Raw genomic sequence first — 20,691 nt, forward strand, 5'->3', positions numbered from 1 at the left:
CTGTGCCTTGCTGAATAGTGAATGACGTTTTGTTTAAACCACTGTGATGAAATAACATCACATATGCTGTGGAAATCTTGCACAAAGATACTGAATTAATGACAGAACTTGAAAGCTTAACACGGAAAGGTTTAAAATTCAATAATCATTTCCAAGCCAACAATGCCTTCAATAGTTAGCATCCATTTACGTGCTAACCACACAAAAGAGCAGGCCAGAAATAAAGTTTTAGAAAAAGATCACCAATAACATGAAATGTGTTGGCATTAAATCAAAACAACAGGATTTTGAACACTGAAGCTTCATCTTTATTTTAACTTCAAAGACCAATGGTTAGCCCTTTATCTTAAGACTCAAGACCTACTGTATGTTAATTAGGTGTGACCAAATTCGAAGATTAAAACATTAAATTTGCAGAAAACAGAAAACAGTGATTTTACTTATATTTCATTCTTTAAGAAACCATGTTATTCAGTCATGGGATTCTTTCAATTTATCCATCCGAATGAATTGTACAACCATCAGAAGTGATCCTAAAAACAGAGGTACCTGTACTATCAAATCTTAGTTGCCTCAAATACATCCGGTTAATATTTCTGCTTTTCCTGTTTTATTTCGGATTTCCAGCATCTAAAGTTTTTTGTTTTTTTTTATCTCGATTAATACTTCAATGTTTCTTTTAGAGATTGGAGTAACATTTGATAATTGGAAGCAAAATGTATTTAGCAAGGTACTTTGGAATATGAACAAGGATGTTACTTTAGGCACATTATATTGGTTTGTGCCTGTATCTGTACCAACTGCCTTAATTCTGGTTGCTGGAATTGTACTAATCAATTATCAAATGGGATCTAAACCAAAAGTACAGCATCCATTATAAATAACACTACATGGAACTTGTAGGGAGCTGCAGTTAAGTTTAGCAACACAGCTGATTTTATACCTTCAACAAATAAAACTCATTGGTTTTACAAACTTTCATATTATGTTCTTCATTTAACTTTTAATGTGTTTTATATAAAATAGTTTCATCACACTAACAAAAACTTTGTTTGTGAGTTTCCTTAATATAATATTGTGACATTCACAACATACTAGGCATGGCACGCTACTGACAGTATGGTAATAAAACTTCTAGTGATGTGGGTCATGAAAGCCTGAGTTAGTAAGAGCAGTAAGATGGAAGTTTTCTGGCTGTGCATTAACAGTGTGTTTATATTAATTAGTAGAGAAACAAAACGATGGTTTCTGAAAATGAGTCAACTTATATTCTTTCTTCATTATCCTGCTCACTGTTTACAGTCAATCCCTCAGCTTCATTTTCATAGTAACATGCTCTGTTAGATTTTTTCGAACCTTTTGAGCTGACTATTTCTTAGATTTTAAGCATGACACCAAAACTCTCCATTCATCTGCATCTGGGCTCCTCACAATTCACAGTCTAGGACATAGGCTAGGGTTTGGGGACCACTGTACTTTTTAAAGCTTAAACGTGAGCTAATCTACTCAATAGTACCAACAACACTCTACCACCCCACAACAGGCGCAGTCACATGCCTAGTGTTCCCCGACATGTTCTTCAATCAAAGGTTCCTCCAGAGTCACATCACATCAAAAATTTCTAGAGGTATTTTGAAAAAAATATGGCGCAAAATTTATATCCACCATGAGTAAAATATAATTTTGGCCTTGATCGTTACTCCTCCTGCATTGATATCATCGAGATACTATTAATACTCTCTCTCCATACCAGTAATTTATTTACCAATGCCCACAAAAATAGATATCAGGGTATCAAACAGAAATATATATTTTTAAGCATACGACTGCAGCTTGCCACATAGACCACCTTTCCTTTAAAATATTTTACATCAGCCTTGACCTGATCTGCAAGTTGCATCCTATCTGGGAAAACCCAAATAAAGTAAATAAAGAATTGACCCCTCCCACTTTAAACAGATATTCTGATAAAACTGGACATGTTAAAGAGACTAATCTCTCAAACATGCCCCGAAGCTACCTTTAAAGTACCATATACGTGCCTTAGAATAATGTCTAGACATTCACCTCCGGATCTGTGTTGACGTGTAATGATACAGGCAGACCACTAAGCTGCTCTCTCTCCTCTTTCACAGCTCGGGTTCCAAAGAGACTAAAGAATGCCGACAATAAGAATTAGACAGACAAATCATTAATTTATGAGTGTAGTGCATCCGCTCGCTAATTAAAGTATATTCTCAACAAAGTTCCAATTATTAGTCAATGACCTCATCCTCAGGCAGACTAACCATTATGTTTGTGTGAAGGTGTCATTAGCAAGGTTAGTTCAAGTACCATCACTACATTAAACAAAAACACGCAGCTCATTTCATTCTTTCCTCAGTATTTTTATACTAAGATTAGTTACAAACCACCTCTATTAAAATTATAGTTTGCTCATTTTTAGAATTTAGTGAATACAGTAGTCAATGTAATTGAACCATGCAGTTGCCCGATTACATATTCTTCCTTCTTTTACCGGTAACTCGTTTGTTTTAAAGGGCAGCACAAACTTTTTAAGTTGAAATGCAGTTTATAGTTCCTTGGGTGGAGTTGGTTTGGTCTTAAGAGTAAATATCACTTTATGGAAAGTTACGGCTAAGTTCAAAACATCTCTCAAAGTTGTTGCATTTCTGATCTTAACTGCGCTTTATAAGCAGAATACACAGAAGAAGGGTCCTGACCCGAAAAGTCCCCTGTCATTCCATCCACAGGTGCTACCAGACCTGCTGAGTTCCTCCAGCCCTTTCTGCTTTACCTGGAAAAGCATCTGTTTGTGGAGGTTATCACAGGTTCGGGGCTGATAAGATGCTTATTTTTTTTTTGCACGGGCCCATCAATACATAAGTTTAATTATGCATAAACAAAGCCAAAATGTTACTATAATGAGCAACTTTTTAACGCTGGTGATAATATTATAACGCTAAAATGGATTGCCATGCAGAATTAGCTATTAAAACTAAGAAAAAAGTTCAGAAACAAACTGAACTCATGGACTGTGACAGGTTATGACAAATAATGGGCTGGGCAATGTTGTGAAATGTTTTAATTATTACTTTATTTTCAATGAGAACCATTTTAGCAAAAATAAGACTTCCTCCCTTGACCACATTAATATGGACACAATATCCCAACATTTTCCTGATTTACCCTACAGGACTGATAGGGTAACCCAGCTGCCTTCCCTTCTATGTTATGTGGTCAGCTGTACGTCACGTTCACAGCCCAAACCAAGCTCCACATAACATGAAGAAACAATGGCAGTCAAGGTGCTGTTGTCCCACTAACACTGACTGGATGTACGGCTTACACACTACTACACAGAGACGGCAGATGCCAGAATCTGGAGCAAAGGGAATGGTTCCAACCCGAAACATAGTCTGTCCATTTCCCTCTCTAAATGCTGCCTGGCCAGCTGAGTCTCTCCAGCAGTTCGTTTTTTTGAGCAGGAATTTAAGAAGATTTATAGCAGACGCAGTATTTTTGGGTCATTCAGCACCACTGCTTGCTCCATTCAATAAGATCATAGTTAATCTTCAATGAGATCATGATTAATCGTTTGCATCAGCACCACTTTTCTGCACTAATCTTGTTTCCTATGATTGTCCTGCTATCTAATAATCTACTGATCTTCGACTTAAGTAAAATCACCAACTCAGATTCCAAAGCCATCCAAAAACTCCCTGATATTTTGTGAAGGAATTCTCCCTCATCTCATTCCTGAATGTTCAACCTCTTATTTTGATACTGTAACCCTGGTTCCAGACTCCCCTTCAAACGCACATCTACCTGTTCAGCCCACTAGGAAGTTAGTATGTTTTTTAATGAGATCATCACTCACTCTTTTAATCTCAGGAGCAGAGATCGCACCTGACATCCCTGGAATCGATCTGGTGAATCTTTGCTGCACTCCCTCGATCCCAAGTGTACCTTTTCTCAGAGGGCGTGACAACCTCCGTGCACAATATTCCACATCTGATCTCAGCGGGACCTTCGCTAATTGGAGCTAGACATCTCTAATCTTGTTCTTCATCCCTGTTGAGATAATGGCAACCATTCCATTTGCTTTCCTTACCACATGTAAACTTCAAATGACTCATGTACAAGGGCATCTTATGTTCCTCTCAACATCAACACTTTGTAATATTTTCTCATGTAAAAATCCTCCAGCTTTCTTTTTTTTTTCCTTAAGTGGATAACCTCACATTCTCCCCACATTATTTTCCACGTAATGTCTTTCTGAAGTCCCTTGTCACATGTAGAGTAGAAACAAGGAACTGCTGATGCTGGTTTATACCAAAGATAGACACAAAGTGCTGGAGTATCTCAGCGGGTCAGGCAGCATCTCTGGAGACAAAGGATGGGTGATGTTTCAGATTGCCACCCTTCTTCAGACTGACTTTTTGGGCCGGGTTCCACCATGTATATATGTGAATACACTGCTTTTAATGTTCTGACCGAGATAGTCATTATAGTATATGAACAGCTGAAGCCCTAGCAATGATCGCTTTGACACCCCACTCGGCTCCCGACCTGAAAACAACGTTCTGATCATTTCTACTCTCTCTGTTCTGCTCACTAACTAAGTTCTCTATCCACAGTGTATATAGGCACTGCCACCATGCAATTTAATTCTGTTTAATAATATCTCCTGCGGTACCTTATTGAAGCATTCTGTAAATACTAATATGTGGATCAAATGCATTATTCTTATTTATTCTGCTAGTTGCAAACACAAAAAACTCCAACAAATTTGTCAAAATCAATTCCCATTTTATAAATACACATTGACTTTCCTAAGCCAATTATTATTTTCTAAATGTTACCACTTCCTTATTTATAGAATTCAGCATTTTTCATATTTCTGATGTCGGGTTAATTGGTCTACAATTTCCTGTTTTCTCCCTCCTTACATTGTTTCATAAGGTGTTGCAATTTTTTTATTTTTCAATCTGTGGGAACCAGAATAGAAATCGGTAGCGCAATGAAAGCTGACAACAAGTGCATCCATTATTTGCATGGTTCTCCCCTACAAAATCCTGGTTATCAGGCCATTTACCTGCGGGGATTTATCACATTTCAGTTCCATTAATGTTCCACGATGCTTATGAGAAAGAAACGAGTTAAGCATTGAATAGCAAAGTTTGCAAGTGTGTGTGTTCAAAATTCCTTTAGTTGACAGATGTTAACCAAAGGTGTGGAATCAGGAGTGTAGTGAGGGCTGCCACTATCCCAGATATGAAATAATTGTAAGTGCCATCAAATGAAACTGGCACCGTGATTAATGGCTTTTGGCAACCCACGATGAAAATGGCTCCAGTGGGCATGACGTCAAGACTCCTGCAATAAACCAACCCTACATAGTCTTCAACAAGCTCGGTATTTAAGCTTTACAATTCATACTAATGGGCTCGAAACAAAGAGAATGCTGCCTTGAATACACTGGACTTGGCTTTACACAATCAAAGGCTTACAACACTTGCAAGGCTTTTGAGTCTATTATAGTTGCCCTTCAACCACCTTCCAAGGACAAGAATTATAATATTACTATGCCAGAAACACTGCCGTGTAATGCAGGATGTATTTCCAAATAAAGCGATGGAGGATTTCTCAGCATCTGGCCCCAGGCTCATCCATAGATTTTGACAGCAAGGCCTGTGGGATACCAAGATGATGAGGGGGGAAAAAAGCAACATTTTAAAATCTGTATTCATTCCATGTGCATATTGTGAGCTCGGGTCCAGGGTCAGGTCAGACAGAGTGAGCCCTGTATACAAAAAAGCGAGAAACACTGGCCTACTGGTTCTAAACTGCAAGGTGTTAAGGCAGAATGTGGTTGAAAGTTTATACTAAAACCCCCAAGGAACTCAATATCACAGAACTGATGGAGACTTACTGATGCTCTTTCGCATGTGTGAGAGCTATTATAATGGTTGCTACTGTGAGAAGATTTTATTTTTAATAGTCTTTAAAGTAGACTTTGTGGTCCAAAAGTGTTAGCGTGTAAATTTAGAATTCACAATATTGTGGTAAATAGCTCCTGACACACACACGGTTGACACACAATAACCCATTAGAGTTCTTTTCTGTAGAAACATAATCACATTTTAATTTTGGCCAGGCCGCTTGGTGGGTTAAGCATTTTGAACGAGCACAGCTGCAACTTGCTATTGATATAGTGTATTTAATTCAGCTGAAATTTCTTGATTGTGAAAAATCCCTGATCTAAGCCTGTAACTCATTTAATCAATAGGCTCAATGTAGACCTGGGGCCTCACGCAAGCCTGTCAGGTCACATTCAAGCCTTTGAAGTAACAAAAGCAATTATTACATTCCTGGTGATGAACTGTACCTGTCTGCTGCACAACAGAATGCCTCCTGTATCAACACCCTTTTCATTGTGCAAAGACCCTCTGGAGAAAGGACACACGATATTTCTACCTAAACATAAATATATCCTCTCCTTGGAGCTGGCTGCCTTATCCGAGTAGACCCTTATAGAAACCCCAGTTCCCTCGTGTTTCATTGGTAACAAGTATTTATTTGATTGCCTCTGTCTTTATAAAGCAACTTGGTCTGCAGAAAATATAGAGCATATAAACACGAGGTTGTTACAGTTGCACAGGGAGGCAGTATTTTAAAATAAATCTATGTCTCTATCTCTCCAAAGTGCTTAATCTGACAAGTTGCTGGTGAAATTAAAATGCAATGTTGTTTCCAGGGGGGAAACAAAACTATGATGATTGTGTGTCTATCATATATATTTTACAGCATCATGAATCCTACAATCACACACTAAGCCTTTCGGACCACAAAGTCTTCTGTACTCTATTAATTTTTCAGGTAAGTTTGGCATCTGTTTCTTCTTTTGTTTAAAATGCAGGAGACTGGAAGTTGGAAGTGAGACAGTCAAAAGCTGGCAACAAAAACAACCCAGTTACTGAATAATTTTGATCCACGATTGATGAAGAAAGGTTGGCTGGAAATGCAGCTGAGTTAGGAAAATACATTAAACTTTTTCTTGTCTGGAATAATTCAGAAACACTGGCTTCAGCCTGAACGAATTCCACTTTGAAAGAAATCTCTAAGGGTTAAATAGGTAATAGAATTAGAAGATTTATACCATTTTGCTAACTGTGCCAAAGAATGTATAAGTTAATTGGACACAATCATCCTTCGTAACATCTAACCATGCCTTGTACATATACCGCAATTTAAAGACAACTTTTAAAAGATAGGTTTTCATAAAGGAATATTACATTTAAGCCGGGGGAATTCTGCTGCCCAACGACTCAAATTGAATTGGTTACAAATACGAATAAACAGAGTAAGTTCAGCCAATGCAGACAGCAGGAAAAGGGAGAGGGAGTATATTAGAGATTTCAGCTGTGATAGGACCTATGCTCGCACTCACTCTGTAACTGGCATCTGGAGCAGATTTGCTGCAACAGACATTGAAGAACTAGATTACATCCAGTTAACTGGGCTCTAAACTGATTATGCATGTGCCAAACTAATGGATTACATTTGCAAGAGGAAAAATAACATCCAATCAATCTCAATTACGGCAGACCACACCAGCCCAGATAAACTTGAAAGTATCCAGCAACTACCCACAACTGTACCTCCTCTCCTCTCCAACGGTTCGACATAAAGAGATCGGTATATTCAGTCAGAAACAAAAGTAGCTGATGGGGAAATGCCTTCACTGCGTGGCAGCAAGCGATAAAGAGGCAGTTACACTCTCTGTGGGTTTTCTGGCCCATTATTTAGCTATTTTAGAAAGCAATGCCCTCTGAGATTATTTTGTCTCCATGTTTTCAATTTGTTAAATAACAAGTTAACTGCTGGTGAACTTTACACATATTATGGTGAGGATTGGATGTAGTTTAACAGTGCTACAGGCAGCAGTGCCTGACTGTCTATTAGATACCTGCCTATACATAAAGACCAGCCAATCACCTACCTATCGTATCCTGTCCCTGCCATTTGGATTCCACCCTCTCCAGTTGGGATGAAGTATAGTTTTCACAGACCTTGGCAATAGAGGTCGGTGGTGGAATTTGACAAAACCAGGCAAATGTAATTTGGTCCCCGTTTTAAAACCATACACTGTCTCTGTACTTTTATGTTTCATTGTGAATTCCTGACACCCACATTAGTAACAGGAAATGCCTTTGTAAATCCGTAAGGCTATAATTTTAGACATCTGACGACCATGGCTTTCCATTGCCTCTACTGGTAGGACAGTGCAAGTGTTACAAGTTCACACAAGAGATCGAAAGTACAGCAAGCAGGCAGGAACGACATTTACTTGGGATTTATTTTTTAATAACATTCATATTTTGATGTTATTGATACAAGATTGGTAAAATGTTGATTTATTGAAATCTGATGCGGCCCAAATATGAATCATTTTACAAACATATTCAGGGTATTAGCAGGGCTGCCACCTTGGGGCAGATGCGCTGAACTTTGACCTGCGTTCCCCTTAAAAGCTGAAATTCAACATCCCACCCTGACCACCAGGAGGAGCTTGTATTTCAAGATCATGGACCAGGGAGACGGGAAAGGGTGGAGGAGATTCATGGAGAAATCCATTTCCTGGACCATCCAAATCCTGGGGAGGGGTGCAGTAAATAGGAGCAAAGACCTAAATGGGAATTGTATAAGTTTTAAATCGTATAATATTAACAACGTCCATAGGTTTCACAACCTGCTGTTTATTTAAGCCTCAATTAAGCATTTTGTGTAATTTATACACAAGAAGCTAGAGTAACTCCACGGGACAGACAGCATCTCTGGAGAGAAGGAATAGGTGACGTTTTGGGTCGAGACCCTTCTTCTGACTGCATTCTTCCTGTTCGTAGTGTAATTTATAAATCAGGACATACACTAGATCTTGATAAAATAACAGCCAAGCTTAGGGATGAAACAATAGCATTCAAAACTAAAGGGGGTGAAGTACAATAGAAACAGTTAGCAAGAAACAGCTTTTCAAGCTTCAGTTTAGGCCAATATCCATGCATTCATGCACCCGCATACATGCACTCACATACATGCACTCACATACATGCATATCTCTCTCCTCGGCAATGCAAGCACGCCTGTCTCTTTTCTCCTCATCCCATTCCCCTGTTCTGAATGAGCTGTCCGAAGCTCTCTTGGGACACAGTTTTGGAACAGAGATAAACAATATTGTCATCAAATGTGTGTACCAGCACAGTGCCGAAACTGAAATCAAACATTCCTAGCCTGTAACAGCTACCAAAAGAACAGTTTTGTCCAACATAATAATGACTCCTGTCTTATCATCACCTTTCTAAGTCAAAATGCCCTTTCCAGTTGACGCACCAAGCATTGGCCAGCTTCCTAAATCTCAAAACCTGAGCCGTAAGGAAAAAATAATGGCAAGTCCATTAGTGGATGTCTCTCATTATTGCCCTTCTTTGTGAATGATATGTGTGGAAGAAGTGTAGACATTGTCCTTTGAGGAGTCAGCTTCACAATCCTCTGAGTTTCATACAATAATTTCACATGTTGACTATTCAAGTGCACATCCAATGCATTATTTAACCATGTAGTTAGTAAATTATCCTAGCTAACATTTATTCCTGAGCTAATATGGTTAATTATAGACTACAATGTCCATTTATTATTGTTGCTGTTTGTGTGACCTTATTGTGGGCTGACTGGCCACTGCACTTGTGTACAAAACATGTCTGACTGCACCAAAACTATTTCATAGGCCTAGTGTATCTTTGGATGTCATGGGTTCATGTAAAGAGCTGGATTAATTGTTTAAAGAAAGGACACAACCTGAAACATCACCTATCCCTATTTTCCAGAGATGCTGCCTGACCTGCGGAGTTACCCCAGCGCTTTGTGTTTCTTTTCAGTAAACTAGTGGCAGAGTGGCGCAGCAGTAGAATTGCTGCCTTACAGCATCAGAGACCCAGGTTCAATCCTGACTATGGGCGCTGTCTGTAAGGGGTTTGTAAGTTCTCCCTGTGACCGCGTGGGTTTCCGCCAGGTGCTCCGGTTTCCTTCCACGTTCCAAAGGCATGCAGGTTTGTAGGTTAGTTGTCTTCAGCAAACAGCTCGTATCGTGTAGGATGCAAAACTGGGGTAACAGAGAATGAGTGTACGGGTGATCATTGGTCAACGTGGACTCGGTGGGTCAAAGGGCAAGTTTCCACGCTGTATCTCTAAACTAAAATAAATCTGCAATTCAAGATAGTTTCATTTTCATCAACAGATGTTCTTCCACTCACCTAATACTGCTGATCAGTATTGGGTGCAGATTTTCGTTTGAGTTGTGTGGCCATGGGGACTCAGAATTTGTATCTGGCAACCCAAAGTCAAGGAAGATCCGAGTGCCAGAGGCAGTGTGAGCCAGGCTTACTCTGCATCTTTTAATGATTTCAAATTCAGTCTTTCAAATGCAATAAGGAAAAGGATTACATTTTCCTATCAATATCCCTCTAAACGACCAATGCAGCATTTTAATGCCGTTTAGTTCAGGTTTCCTGTTGGTCATACTTAATATTATCTTCTGAATTTCTGTTCCAGACAGTCATACAGCATGGACATAGGCAGTGGCGGACTGGGTCTAAAAATATTGGTTGCCAGGAGACAAAGGGGGCCCACCCACAACTACAATGCTATCATTTAACAGGGGCCCACTTGCCACCACTTCATCAGGGGCCCACTTGCCATCGGGCAAGCTGACACCCTGGCCAGTCCGCCACTGGACACAGGTCCATCAGCCCAACTTGCCCACACCAACCAACGTCTCATCTACACTAGTCTCATCTGCCTACATTAGGCCCATATCCCTCCAAACCTGTCCTCTCCACGTACCTGTCTAAATGTTTCTTAAACGTTGCAATTGCGCCTACGGATGGATTGATGGATTTGGAGAATGAGCCATATGTTCTTATTCTCATGTGCATTTTGATTATTGAGCATTTTTAACAATTAGGACAGAAAGCAATTAAGCTCCATTCACCCAGGTCTGAAAGCAATACATGATTAATGTGTAAGAAGGAACTGCAGATGCTGGTTTAAACCAAAGATATGCACACAACACGTGGGACAGGCAGCATCTCTGGAGAGGAATGGGTGACGTTTCGGGTCGAGACCTTTTCAGGTCGAGTCTGAGGAAGGGTCTCGACCCGAAACATCACCCTGTTCTTCTGTCCAGAGATGCTGCCTGTCTCGCTGAGTTACTCCAGCTTTTTGTGTCTACATGATTAATGTGTTCGCTCCCCTTGAATTATTTTGCTCATACTAAGATAAAACACATAAATTGGGGGGAGGGGGGGGGGGGGAAGAGAGTTGGGGAGTGGAGGGTATGTTATTTTGTAATGTCAATAACTGGATGAATTCAAGAGGGAGTTAGATGTCACTCTTAGGGCTAACGGAATCAAGGGATATGGGGAGAAGGCTGAAACGGGGTACTGATTTTGGATGATCAGCCATGACCATATTGAATGGCAGTGCTGGCTCGAAGGGCTGAATGGCCTACTCCTGCACTTAGTTTCTATGTTCGGTGGGACTCACGGATTGGGGAATGAGATGGTATTCCAACGTTAGCTGCTGGCTTATGTGCAACCAAAATTGGCTCTATACTACGAATGTGAAACAGCATATGAATAAATAATTCATATTTTGTCAACTAAATTCTTTCTATTTGACGGGATTCAGAAATGTCTTCATACACGGCCACGATTTATTGTGCAGGTGACCCATTTGTTCTACTTCATCCCAATGGTTTGAAAATCACCTTATTTCTAGTAAATGGTCGTCACTCACAAGATCTGAATCTTCATCAAATTCTCAACGTTACATTGAAAACAATGTTATGTAGTTTTTGCTAATGTTGCCAATGTCTGGTATAGCACCACCACCAGTGCGATAGCTTCATTACAGCACAAGATGAAGTGGATAAGTCCACTCCAGCATTGTTGCCAAGAAATTCATCCCTGGTCTGTAGCGGCAATAACCCCGAGCCATTTGTTGAAATCGGCCTCCAACATTCATTCCATTTCCTTCAGTGGACTCTAATTTCAGATGTTACGTGCAATATTCTATTGCTGCAATAGAGCATATTTTACCCGGCTGACCACCACGGAATTTCTTGGCAAAGAGATTTATTATGTAAAAATGAAAATTGCAGCAGAATGCTTGATTTTAAAATTGGAATAGACTTTCATTTGTGTTTCTTGGTCCAGGTGTCCCTTTGGCTTTAACTAAATCTACAGGGGCAAGGAGAGTGATAACTAAATAGAAATTTGCTCAGGAGGTGCCTAAAATAAGAACACATTTAATGCTTTTATGATGAAATGAAAAATGTACTGTATTGCAGCAATTTTTCCTGTCCAATCAACAATTTCCATGTAAATTATTAGTTTACATTATTAAAAAGGACTGCTTGAAGCCAATACTTGGTGCCTATATTCTCATAGTCATGCCTTGAAATAATATATCAAAAGCGTTGTACGAAAGAGCTGCTTTGCAGAATCGTTCTTCGACAAACTATGCATTCTGACTACAAACAGAATCTGCTCCCAAAAAACATAGGCTGCTCTACGATCCTATCTCTGCTTTTTTAAATGAAACAGCTTTACTGGCAAGAAAGCGGCACTAAAAAAAATGTCCCAAAGCTACTGCCAAGTTGGGTTAACTACAAGTCTGTGCCTGACATTGAGTGGAAGGTAAGTGGAATAAGGCTGGTAGATTTATGGCCATTTGTACCTGATTGTTCATACTAAAGCCATTATGGAATGATTAGAGAAAAAGGTGAAGCTTTAAGTCCAGTGAAAATCAATACAACTGTCTACAGCAATTCAGCTGCCTGAGTCGAGTACCATTAACTGGATCTTTATCCCGTCTTAGGTTTCAGGGAGCTGGGTACAAGCTCGTTGCATGCCCACCTGAACCGTGTTCTTAAGCCAGATTGCTAAGACATTTTCACCCCTTTCATAAACAATAATATTTTGCTTTTAAAATTGCTGATGATTTGAATGTACCCAATATCATTAAAATGGCTTGAAGTCTGTATGGAAACGGATTCTTAACATTTGCCACCAATTCATACTGATCTATCCTCTCCTCAATATATCATCTTTGTCTGTAGCAGAATCGTTACCACGGCATCATAATATTGATATTCTCTACCCGACACCATTGAAGAATGTCTGTACATTACACTTTTTATACATAAATATCAGTCGTGCTATTTATTTCAGTACCATCACAGTTTTGGTAATTTGTAGATTAAGGTTTCACAGCACCATTTTGTTTAATTTGTGCATGTGGGCAATTCTCACTTCAACAGTAAAGTATGTTCACAAGGGAATGGAAGCTCGGAAGATGGAGCAAATATGTTCTCCAAACCAGTTCCACTGAAGCCTTTTACATCCTTTCTCACATTTCCTTTCCTTTCTACTTTCAGAACAAATAATCAACAAGCTGAACAACAGTACAGAACAAGACTGGCACAACAATTAAACACCAAACATGCTAATATAAACATTCATGCTGGTTAACCCTTTAAAGTTTGGTAACAAATCAGAGCCTTGCACAAAGCACGGTCAAGGGTATTTGCTGGTCCATTGCTCGTCAGTCATTTGGTGGAGTATGGATAGAACGACTAATTCTGAAGCTGAGTGGAAAACATTTCTTGATTGATACCATGTGTGATCTTGAAAGAAGCTTAAAACAAACAGTTTGAACCTCTGGGACTCTGCTCCATTCGGTCAAAATGCTGTCCCAGACCTTAAATGCGTAGGTATTTCAGAGAAGTTTGACCTTACATTTGCCAGGAGTATAGTCTCCGAATATACAGTGCTGCATATTTATGTAGCCAGCAACAAAAATAAATTGAACATAGGTTATCTTAGCTGAAAGCCCTAACAGTTAAAATCTTTATATCTCAGGTTCCAAAAGTTGTAAGCCTGTAACTGCTAAATCTAGACAATCAAAAATAGACTCGGCTACCAATTCCCCAGCACAAATTTCACCCCCCACCACAATTTATTTATCAGCAAAAGCTACATTAGACACAAATCTATGGAAAAGGACAACAGATCATACAAGGCACAACGTATCAGAAAGGACAACAGATCATACAAGGCACAACGTATCAGAAGAATTCGTTATTTTTGTCTTTGGAAGAAAATTACATTTTGACGAATAACATCACATCAACTTTACATCTGTCTACAGGACGTGTCCATGCATCTACGTTTAGTTTAGACCTGAGATCAACAGTGCGCTGATTTTAAATATAACAGCACATCACCAAAATTCAGGATAGGGAAAGTAACTACAAGTGGGCAAAACTTAGAAAGAAAGAATGGAGTGAAGTAAAAGGTCATATACATTATAGAGTCATAGATACAGCATGCAAACAGGCCCTTCAGCCCAATTTGCCCACGCCAACCAACATGCCCCATTTGTACCAGTCCCATCTGCCTGCTTTTGGAACATATCCCCCTAAAACTACCCTATCCATGTACCTGTCTAAATGTTTCCTCCGGCAGCTTGTTCCATACACCTGCCACCCTCAAAGTAAAAATGTTACCCTTCAGGTTTCCCTTAAACCTTTCCTCCCTCACCTGAAACCTATGTCCTCTGGTTCTCGATTCCCCTACTCTAGGCAAAAGACTCTGTACTTTTACCCGATCTATTCCTCTCATGATTTTGTACACATGTATAAGATCACTCCTCACCTTCCTGTGCTGCAAGGGAAAAAAACCCCACCCATGTCAACCTCTCCCTATTGTAGTAGTAATATGTTAATTACTTGATTAGCTTTAAAAGAAAGTGAATATAAGATTCAACAATCAGCACTTGTGCACACCACAGAGTTGCAATCAACAAAACCAGTTGAATTTTTGAGCTACATCGGCAAATGAGTGGACAATGGGATGGCCAACCTTGCTGCCCAAGTTGCATTCCTGGTAATTGGGAGAATATTTCAGACCCTGGAAATGCTGCAGAGGGGGGTCAAAAAGCAGATCTATGGTCCTAGAGGACTGAGTAATGAGGGAAAAGCTAAAACCTAAGAATCTTTCAGCATAGAAAGCAGACGGTTAGGATAAGAGGGAAATATATGTCACCCAGTGGAATACAAAAAGGCAAATCCTGAATACTAAATCATGCTAAATTGCAACTGCTTGACAAGTAAGCACTGAAAATTAAGAACTTCATAGACAATGCAAGAAAGCATTGCTTCTTAATACAAATAAGTGAAAGCAAGAATAATGGATATGTGGAAGCAGATTGCAGCTTCATTGTATTAACGGGCTATGTGGGCCAAATGGCCTTGACTTATCTTTTTGAACTTTGCATTGAGAGACACATGAAGCACATGTGCAGGATTGATATTGTGTAATTAGTAGGGGAAGGGAAAGGCATGAGTGAGAGTTTCAGAACCACAGTCGTGAATGGGAATAAAGTGACAAGTTTGCATTAATATAAATTAATTATCTAACTCGACTTCATTCTGACTTTATGGATAGTTTTCCATAGACCCTAGGAGGTGCTGCAATGGGAGTCAACATTTGTATTCCAGATTTACTTAATTGACTAAAATGGATCAGAGTATTGATTAATGAGTCAGGCAATCAGTCATGTGAAGCCTGTTGAACAACAGCCTGAGGGGCCGGTCTTCAGAAAGCTTGATGTTGAGCTCTGATTAAATAGGAAGGTTTTTCTTTAAATAAAACAAAATAATTTGCTCTCTGGTGTCACTCCCTTATGCTTACATTAAATGTGGAATTCTCAAGCCACCCAACCTTATTGGATCATTTGAACTGAGAGCCGAAAGAGACATTTATTTTTTGCTCGATATGTCAAAGTATTTTTAACTCCGACAATATTTTTTTTCTAATCTGAGGACACCTCTTCTAGGTCTGTGGCTTCACCAATTTTACCTCAAACTTTCGTACAAAGCTGTTACATTCTTGAGTAAATTAAACAATGTATAAAGTTTCTACAGGACATTTTTTCTTAACTTGAAAAGTCTAAAAAAAAATCCTCCAAAGGACAATTCTTCATTAACAAATATTTGCTTTGCAAATTCCATGTGTGGATAACTTAATGACTGCTGTTCACTGTAATTCAAGGAAGGACTGCATTGGGAGATGTTGGTTTCCTTACCTTGTAGAGTTTCAAGCTGGCTTCATGCCTTGAGCTGACAGTGTGCAGTCGCAACTTCTCAATACTATTGGTGTAGTAATCGCATGCGTTGCATTTCAAGTGCACTGGGTTCCCAATGGCCACACATTTGAGTCGCCACTCGTTGGCCTTGCCTCCTTCTTTGATGTGTGCCACAAGCTGATATTTCTGCACGTGCTTATCTGTCTTACAGTGCAACTGGAAGTTGGCCTTGAGCTGGGTGTTGTAACGGCAGAGCTTACACTGGTAGGAATCGCCAATGAATGCTTTCCACTCCTCCTCGGGAAGGTGTCGCTCAATGTTCATGTGCAGACTGAGTGTCTCCAGGTTGTCCGTGGTGAATCGGTTGCAGACGGCACACTGGAAAAGCTTCAAGGAAGGGTCGTTCGTGGTCGTTAACGTTTCGCCGAGGTTCATGAGTTCTTCTGACACCAGCTGCCCACCTCCCAGTCGCATGTCAATAGGAATCTCACCGCCAACTGCATAAAAACCAGAGGATAAAGAGCAAGGATGAAATACTTGGGAACAGGTGCCAGAAAGCGACATTCAAACCCTGAGAAGAACCCCTCTAGTCATCAGTGAATGACCAGTCTTCACACTTCTTCTAAAGCCAGTACTATCAATAAAGTCCAATCTCCCATCAATGTCTGGGGATAAAATCTGCAGCGTGGCAACTCTTTATACAAATTAAATGGCCAATCTGCTGCAATGTTCAATAGGTAGAGATGAGAGTGCATGAGGCCTATTTACTTGATTTGTTGATGGTAAACCGTGCTTAAGAGTTTGCTTTATGCTCTTGTCTGAATACAAGACTGAGATGGTCAAAACTCATTTTACTTGTGATCAGTTATTAGCCTTCAGGGACAGTGATTCCTATCAGCTAATGCCAGATTAGATTTAAACTTTAGTCTGTGCAGGTTTCAAAAGTAAACATGCAGGGTACGTGTAGCAATAGAAAGAAAAGCATAAAACGTGATCAAACGTAGCTCAAAATTGCTTATATCATTTAAAAAGGCAATTTTAAGTGACATGTTATCTCAGAATGCATCTTCAAATAAATATGTATTATTTATTTTACCTACAATCAGCATCCAAGAATGTAGGTTTACGATGACCATTTTGGTGTCACAAGGTAATGAATCAGTATTGCAGGATAAAACTAAAACTAAAATTAAAATCATTCCAAATTAACATTTTTTTAGCTAAATCCAGGAGATGCTTTTCTTTCCTTAGAATTTTTTTCCTTACATCGCCTACTTGCTTGAGAAAGGCAAGATTGCCCGATCTTTTGAAGATTAGGCCAAATAAAATTGCTGGACGTATACTCAATGTCAATCTGCATCTAGACACTTTGAGCAAAGATCCTTTCAATGAATTTCTAAATGACTGCTTCATGTCTGAACAGTAAATTGTCTGTTCTTTGTGTGGTTTCTAAATGATCTACTGTATGTGTTTCTCACCATTTTTATTTTAGATAGACACCATTAGGGATTTTTGTTGATATTATCTTAAAGCAAAATGCTACAAATGTACAATATGGATTTTTTTTTCTTTTCCCCGGCCAACCTATATTTGGCTTAAAGCCGGCCCAAGTCTGCTGATCAACAAAGCAGAAGATGGAAAAAGAAACCTTCCTAATGATTTCAGCCAAAAGCTGAAAAAAATAGACAGCGTAGGAAAAAAGAGGCAAGCTAATGAAATATACTCAATACAGAAAACAGGTTGAAATAGCTGCAGTGAAACTTGTGTAATGTCATCAACAGCAGCGAGGTAGAGCTAATTATCCCATTACGGCGTCAATACATCCATTTAACAGAGTTGTGTCAGTGCCAGTGCGATGGGTGAGCTCATCAGTGGAAGGTGAAACCCTCTGCGCTGTACAGATCTGTCTAATGCCTCTGACTACACAATCTTTAATACATCATTGACCAGACAAAACCAAGAGCTGACCTTGTCCAACTTACAGTAAATTAATAACAACAAGCTCTTTATTTATAGCACAAAAAGCCTAGCAACCGTGAATGGCACTTCCCACATTTCAGAAAATTCAAGTCCAAGGAAGGGTCGACTTTAAAATTCAGCTTATGGTTTCACATTTTTAAAGAAAGACTGATGGATTCCGTCCTCTCAACCTGTAGCTTTCCACCACCCCTAAACCCCTTCCCCACCATCCAGCTCTCCTTTCCCACGGAAGTGACCTTCTGCCACCGCGTAATGCTCCACCTAGTGGATGGGCTATGAACTGGAGGATCCCACCCACGGAGAGCGTATGTGATTTGGGTTTAGAGTTCCTCGCTGACCAATGGACCACTTGACCAAAGAGAATTCCAGCGCTAATCCTAGTGATATAAATGCAATTCTGTCAGTAGAATCAACCCAGTAAGATTACCTACACCAGAGGGCTTTGATGAAAATCCACCCCTGCACACATCATGACATCTCATCTGAAGGCCTCCAACTGAGCCTCCAGCATTTTGTATATATCTTCGGTGCAAACCAGCATCTGCAGTTCCTTCCTACGCATGACATCTGGTTTGTAAGTTAAAAAAACTATAATTGCTGAAGAGAGCAGTAGGTTTTAAACAAAGCCTGTTCTGAGCAGAGTGGCTTCAAAGAGTCCTGCTTCTCTGTCACGTTCCAAAAAGAGTCAGCAAAATGCAGCATTGCCACATTGTTTTTGATCAAATACTGATCATCTTTAAAAGAATAGGTGATCTGTTGCTAAATTTCAAATGTTTTTTCTCTTCAGTTGTCTGGTCGGAAGTCAAACAGAGATGAGGGAACCAAGGATGATTCGCCTTTAATTTTGTTTCTTGATTAATATGGGTGCTAGAGGTTATGGGGAGAATGCAGGAGGATGGGCTTGAGAGGGAAAGATAGATCAGCCATGATTGAATAGTGGAGTAGACTATGCCCTAATTCTGCTCCTATACGAACTTTATGAACTTTCTCATTTGGGAAGTCCTATTCTCAAGACAGTTTGTGCTAGTTCAGAAGTCATTGAGCTACCAGCATAGGGGGAAACCCACAATGCCAGTGCCAAAGTACCCTTATGTAAAAGCTGCCCAGCTAGCACAATACAAGTATGCTCCACGCCATCTGAACCTTTGACTGTTCTAAGCCAAGCTGGCCAACAACATTTCTCAACAATAATAGTGTTCAGGCATAATAGTGTGCTTACAATGCTGGATTGCTACATGTTAACCAGGCCACATTACATTTAAACTTAAACTTAGCCCAGTACTTCTGCTCAGAGAAGATCTTGGCTTCAGTTCCAAGTATATTTTATGGGAGTTGTGATTGCCCTGTCATCACACACTGAGTCTTGCTTTTGGCCATCTCCACTGATGTAGTAGAAATTCAATAACGTGAGATTTTATGTACCGTTGGCTCTGCATTGACCTGCAGATTACAGCTCCCATACATCTCCTAGTCAGTCACTCTTAAGGTTTCAGCCAAATTAGTTGATGCATATGCTTATGTGACAACCAACTATGCACCATATCTAAGGTATATTTTCCAGCTGGAAACACAGCGGGCTGTTGCCGTAAAATAACCTTTAATTCAAGGTTGCTGTGCAAGAGTTTTTGACATTCATCATTTTCTGGCAGATCCATTATGAACGGAGAACTTTCCTATGAACTAATTGTGAACACAATTGAACATCTTTTCATTTGTTAAAAAGCGTCAGAATGTTGGGAAGTCTGCAAAAAGAAAACCACACAAAGTTGACTCCTTCCAAACCAAGTGGCTGGACTCGTTTGGCTGGAAAGAATCTCAGACTCTGAGCTATAACAGAAAGCCACGTGGGAGACCCAGCATGAAATTGGTGAAAAGAAGATGGCTTGGAATTTATTGAATGGAGCTGTGCGGATTCACTCTTTGCTGAGCATTGTTTTGGGAGGGTGAAAGAGAGAGTCCTAAATAGACAGTGTGAAGATCAGCAGAGATTCCGATGAAGACATTTGACACCAAAGACCAGCAGCACTGAGGACCTCTTCGGTACCTTCGAAGTCATGAAGGGGATTAAATGATGAATGAGCAAATTGGCGGAATTCACAATGGAACAGCTATGTCAGGGAATTGTTGGACACCACTTGGGAACAGATTCTCAAGCATTCTCATTGTTACAATGAGTTTATTGCAAAGGAGCAGGACATGCTGTTGAATTTGGCTTGCAGTATCAGTAGGAGCTTTCTTCTAGCTGTTGCCATGTAGATTGTACCTTTCCTTCTGTCCTTTTCCTATCGTGTGCTTATCTAACCTCCCTTTGAGCATATCCATGCCTATGGTTTCTCCCATGCTTCGTTGTACCGATTTCCACCTTCTTAGCAATATTTGGAAAATAAGTTTCACCGTTATTGGATTTAGTTTGGATTATCTCATATCTATGCAGCCGAGTTCTGAATTCTCTTGCAAGTAAAAATATATATTTCCACATCTATTCCTTCAAACCTTTCCATA

At 39.8% G+C, this 20,691-nt stretch overlaps 1 protein-coding gene across 5 annotated transcripts in view; it reads right to left on the reverse strand.

Annotated features, from left to right (window-relative positions):
* Positions 1 to 20,691, reverse strand: part of zfhx3 (zinc finger homeobox 3) — a 1,217,643-nt gene that overhangs the window by 303,177 nt on the left and 893,775 nt on the right. For all 5 annotated transcript variants that reach the window (XM_033035748.1, XM_033035750.1, XM_033035747.1 and 2 more), the window contains one exon: positions 16,210 to 16,706. In XM_033035748.1, coding sequence (XP_032891639.1) covers positions 16,210 to 16,706 — 497 coding nt within the window. The remainder of the gene's footprint in view (positions 1 to 16,209; positions 16,707 to 20,691) is intronic.

This window comes from Amblyraja radiata, chromosome 17, assembly GCF_010909765.2.
Source record: "Amblyraja radiata isolate CabotCenter1 chromosome 17, sAmbRad1.1.pri, whole genome shotgun sequence".
Taxonomy (NCBI): Eukaryota; Metazoa; Chordata; class Chondrichthyes; order Rajiformes; family Rajidae; genus Amblyraja; species Amblyraja radiata.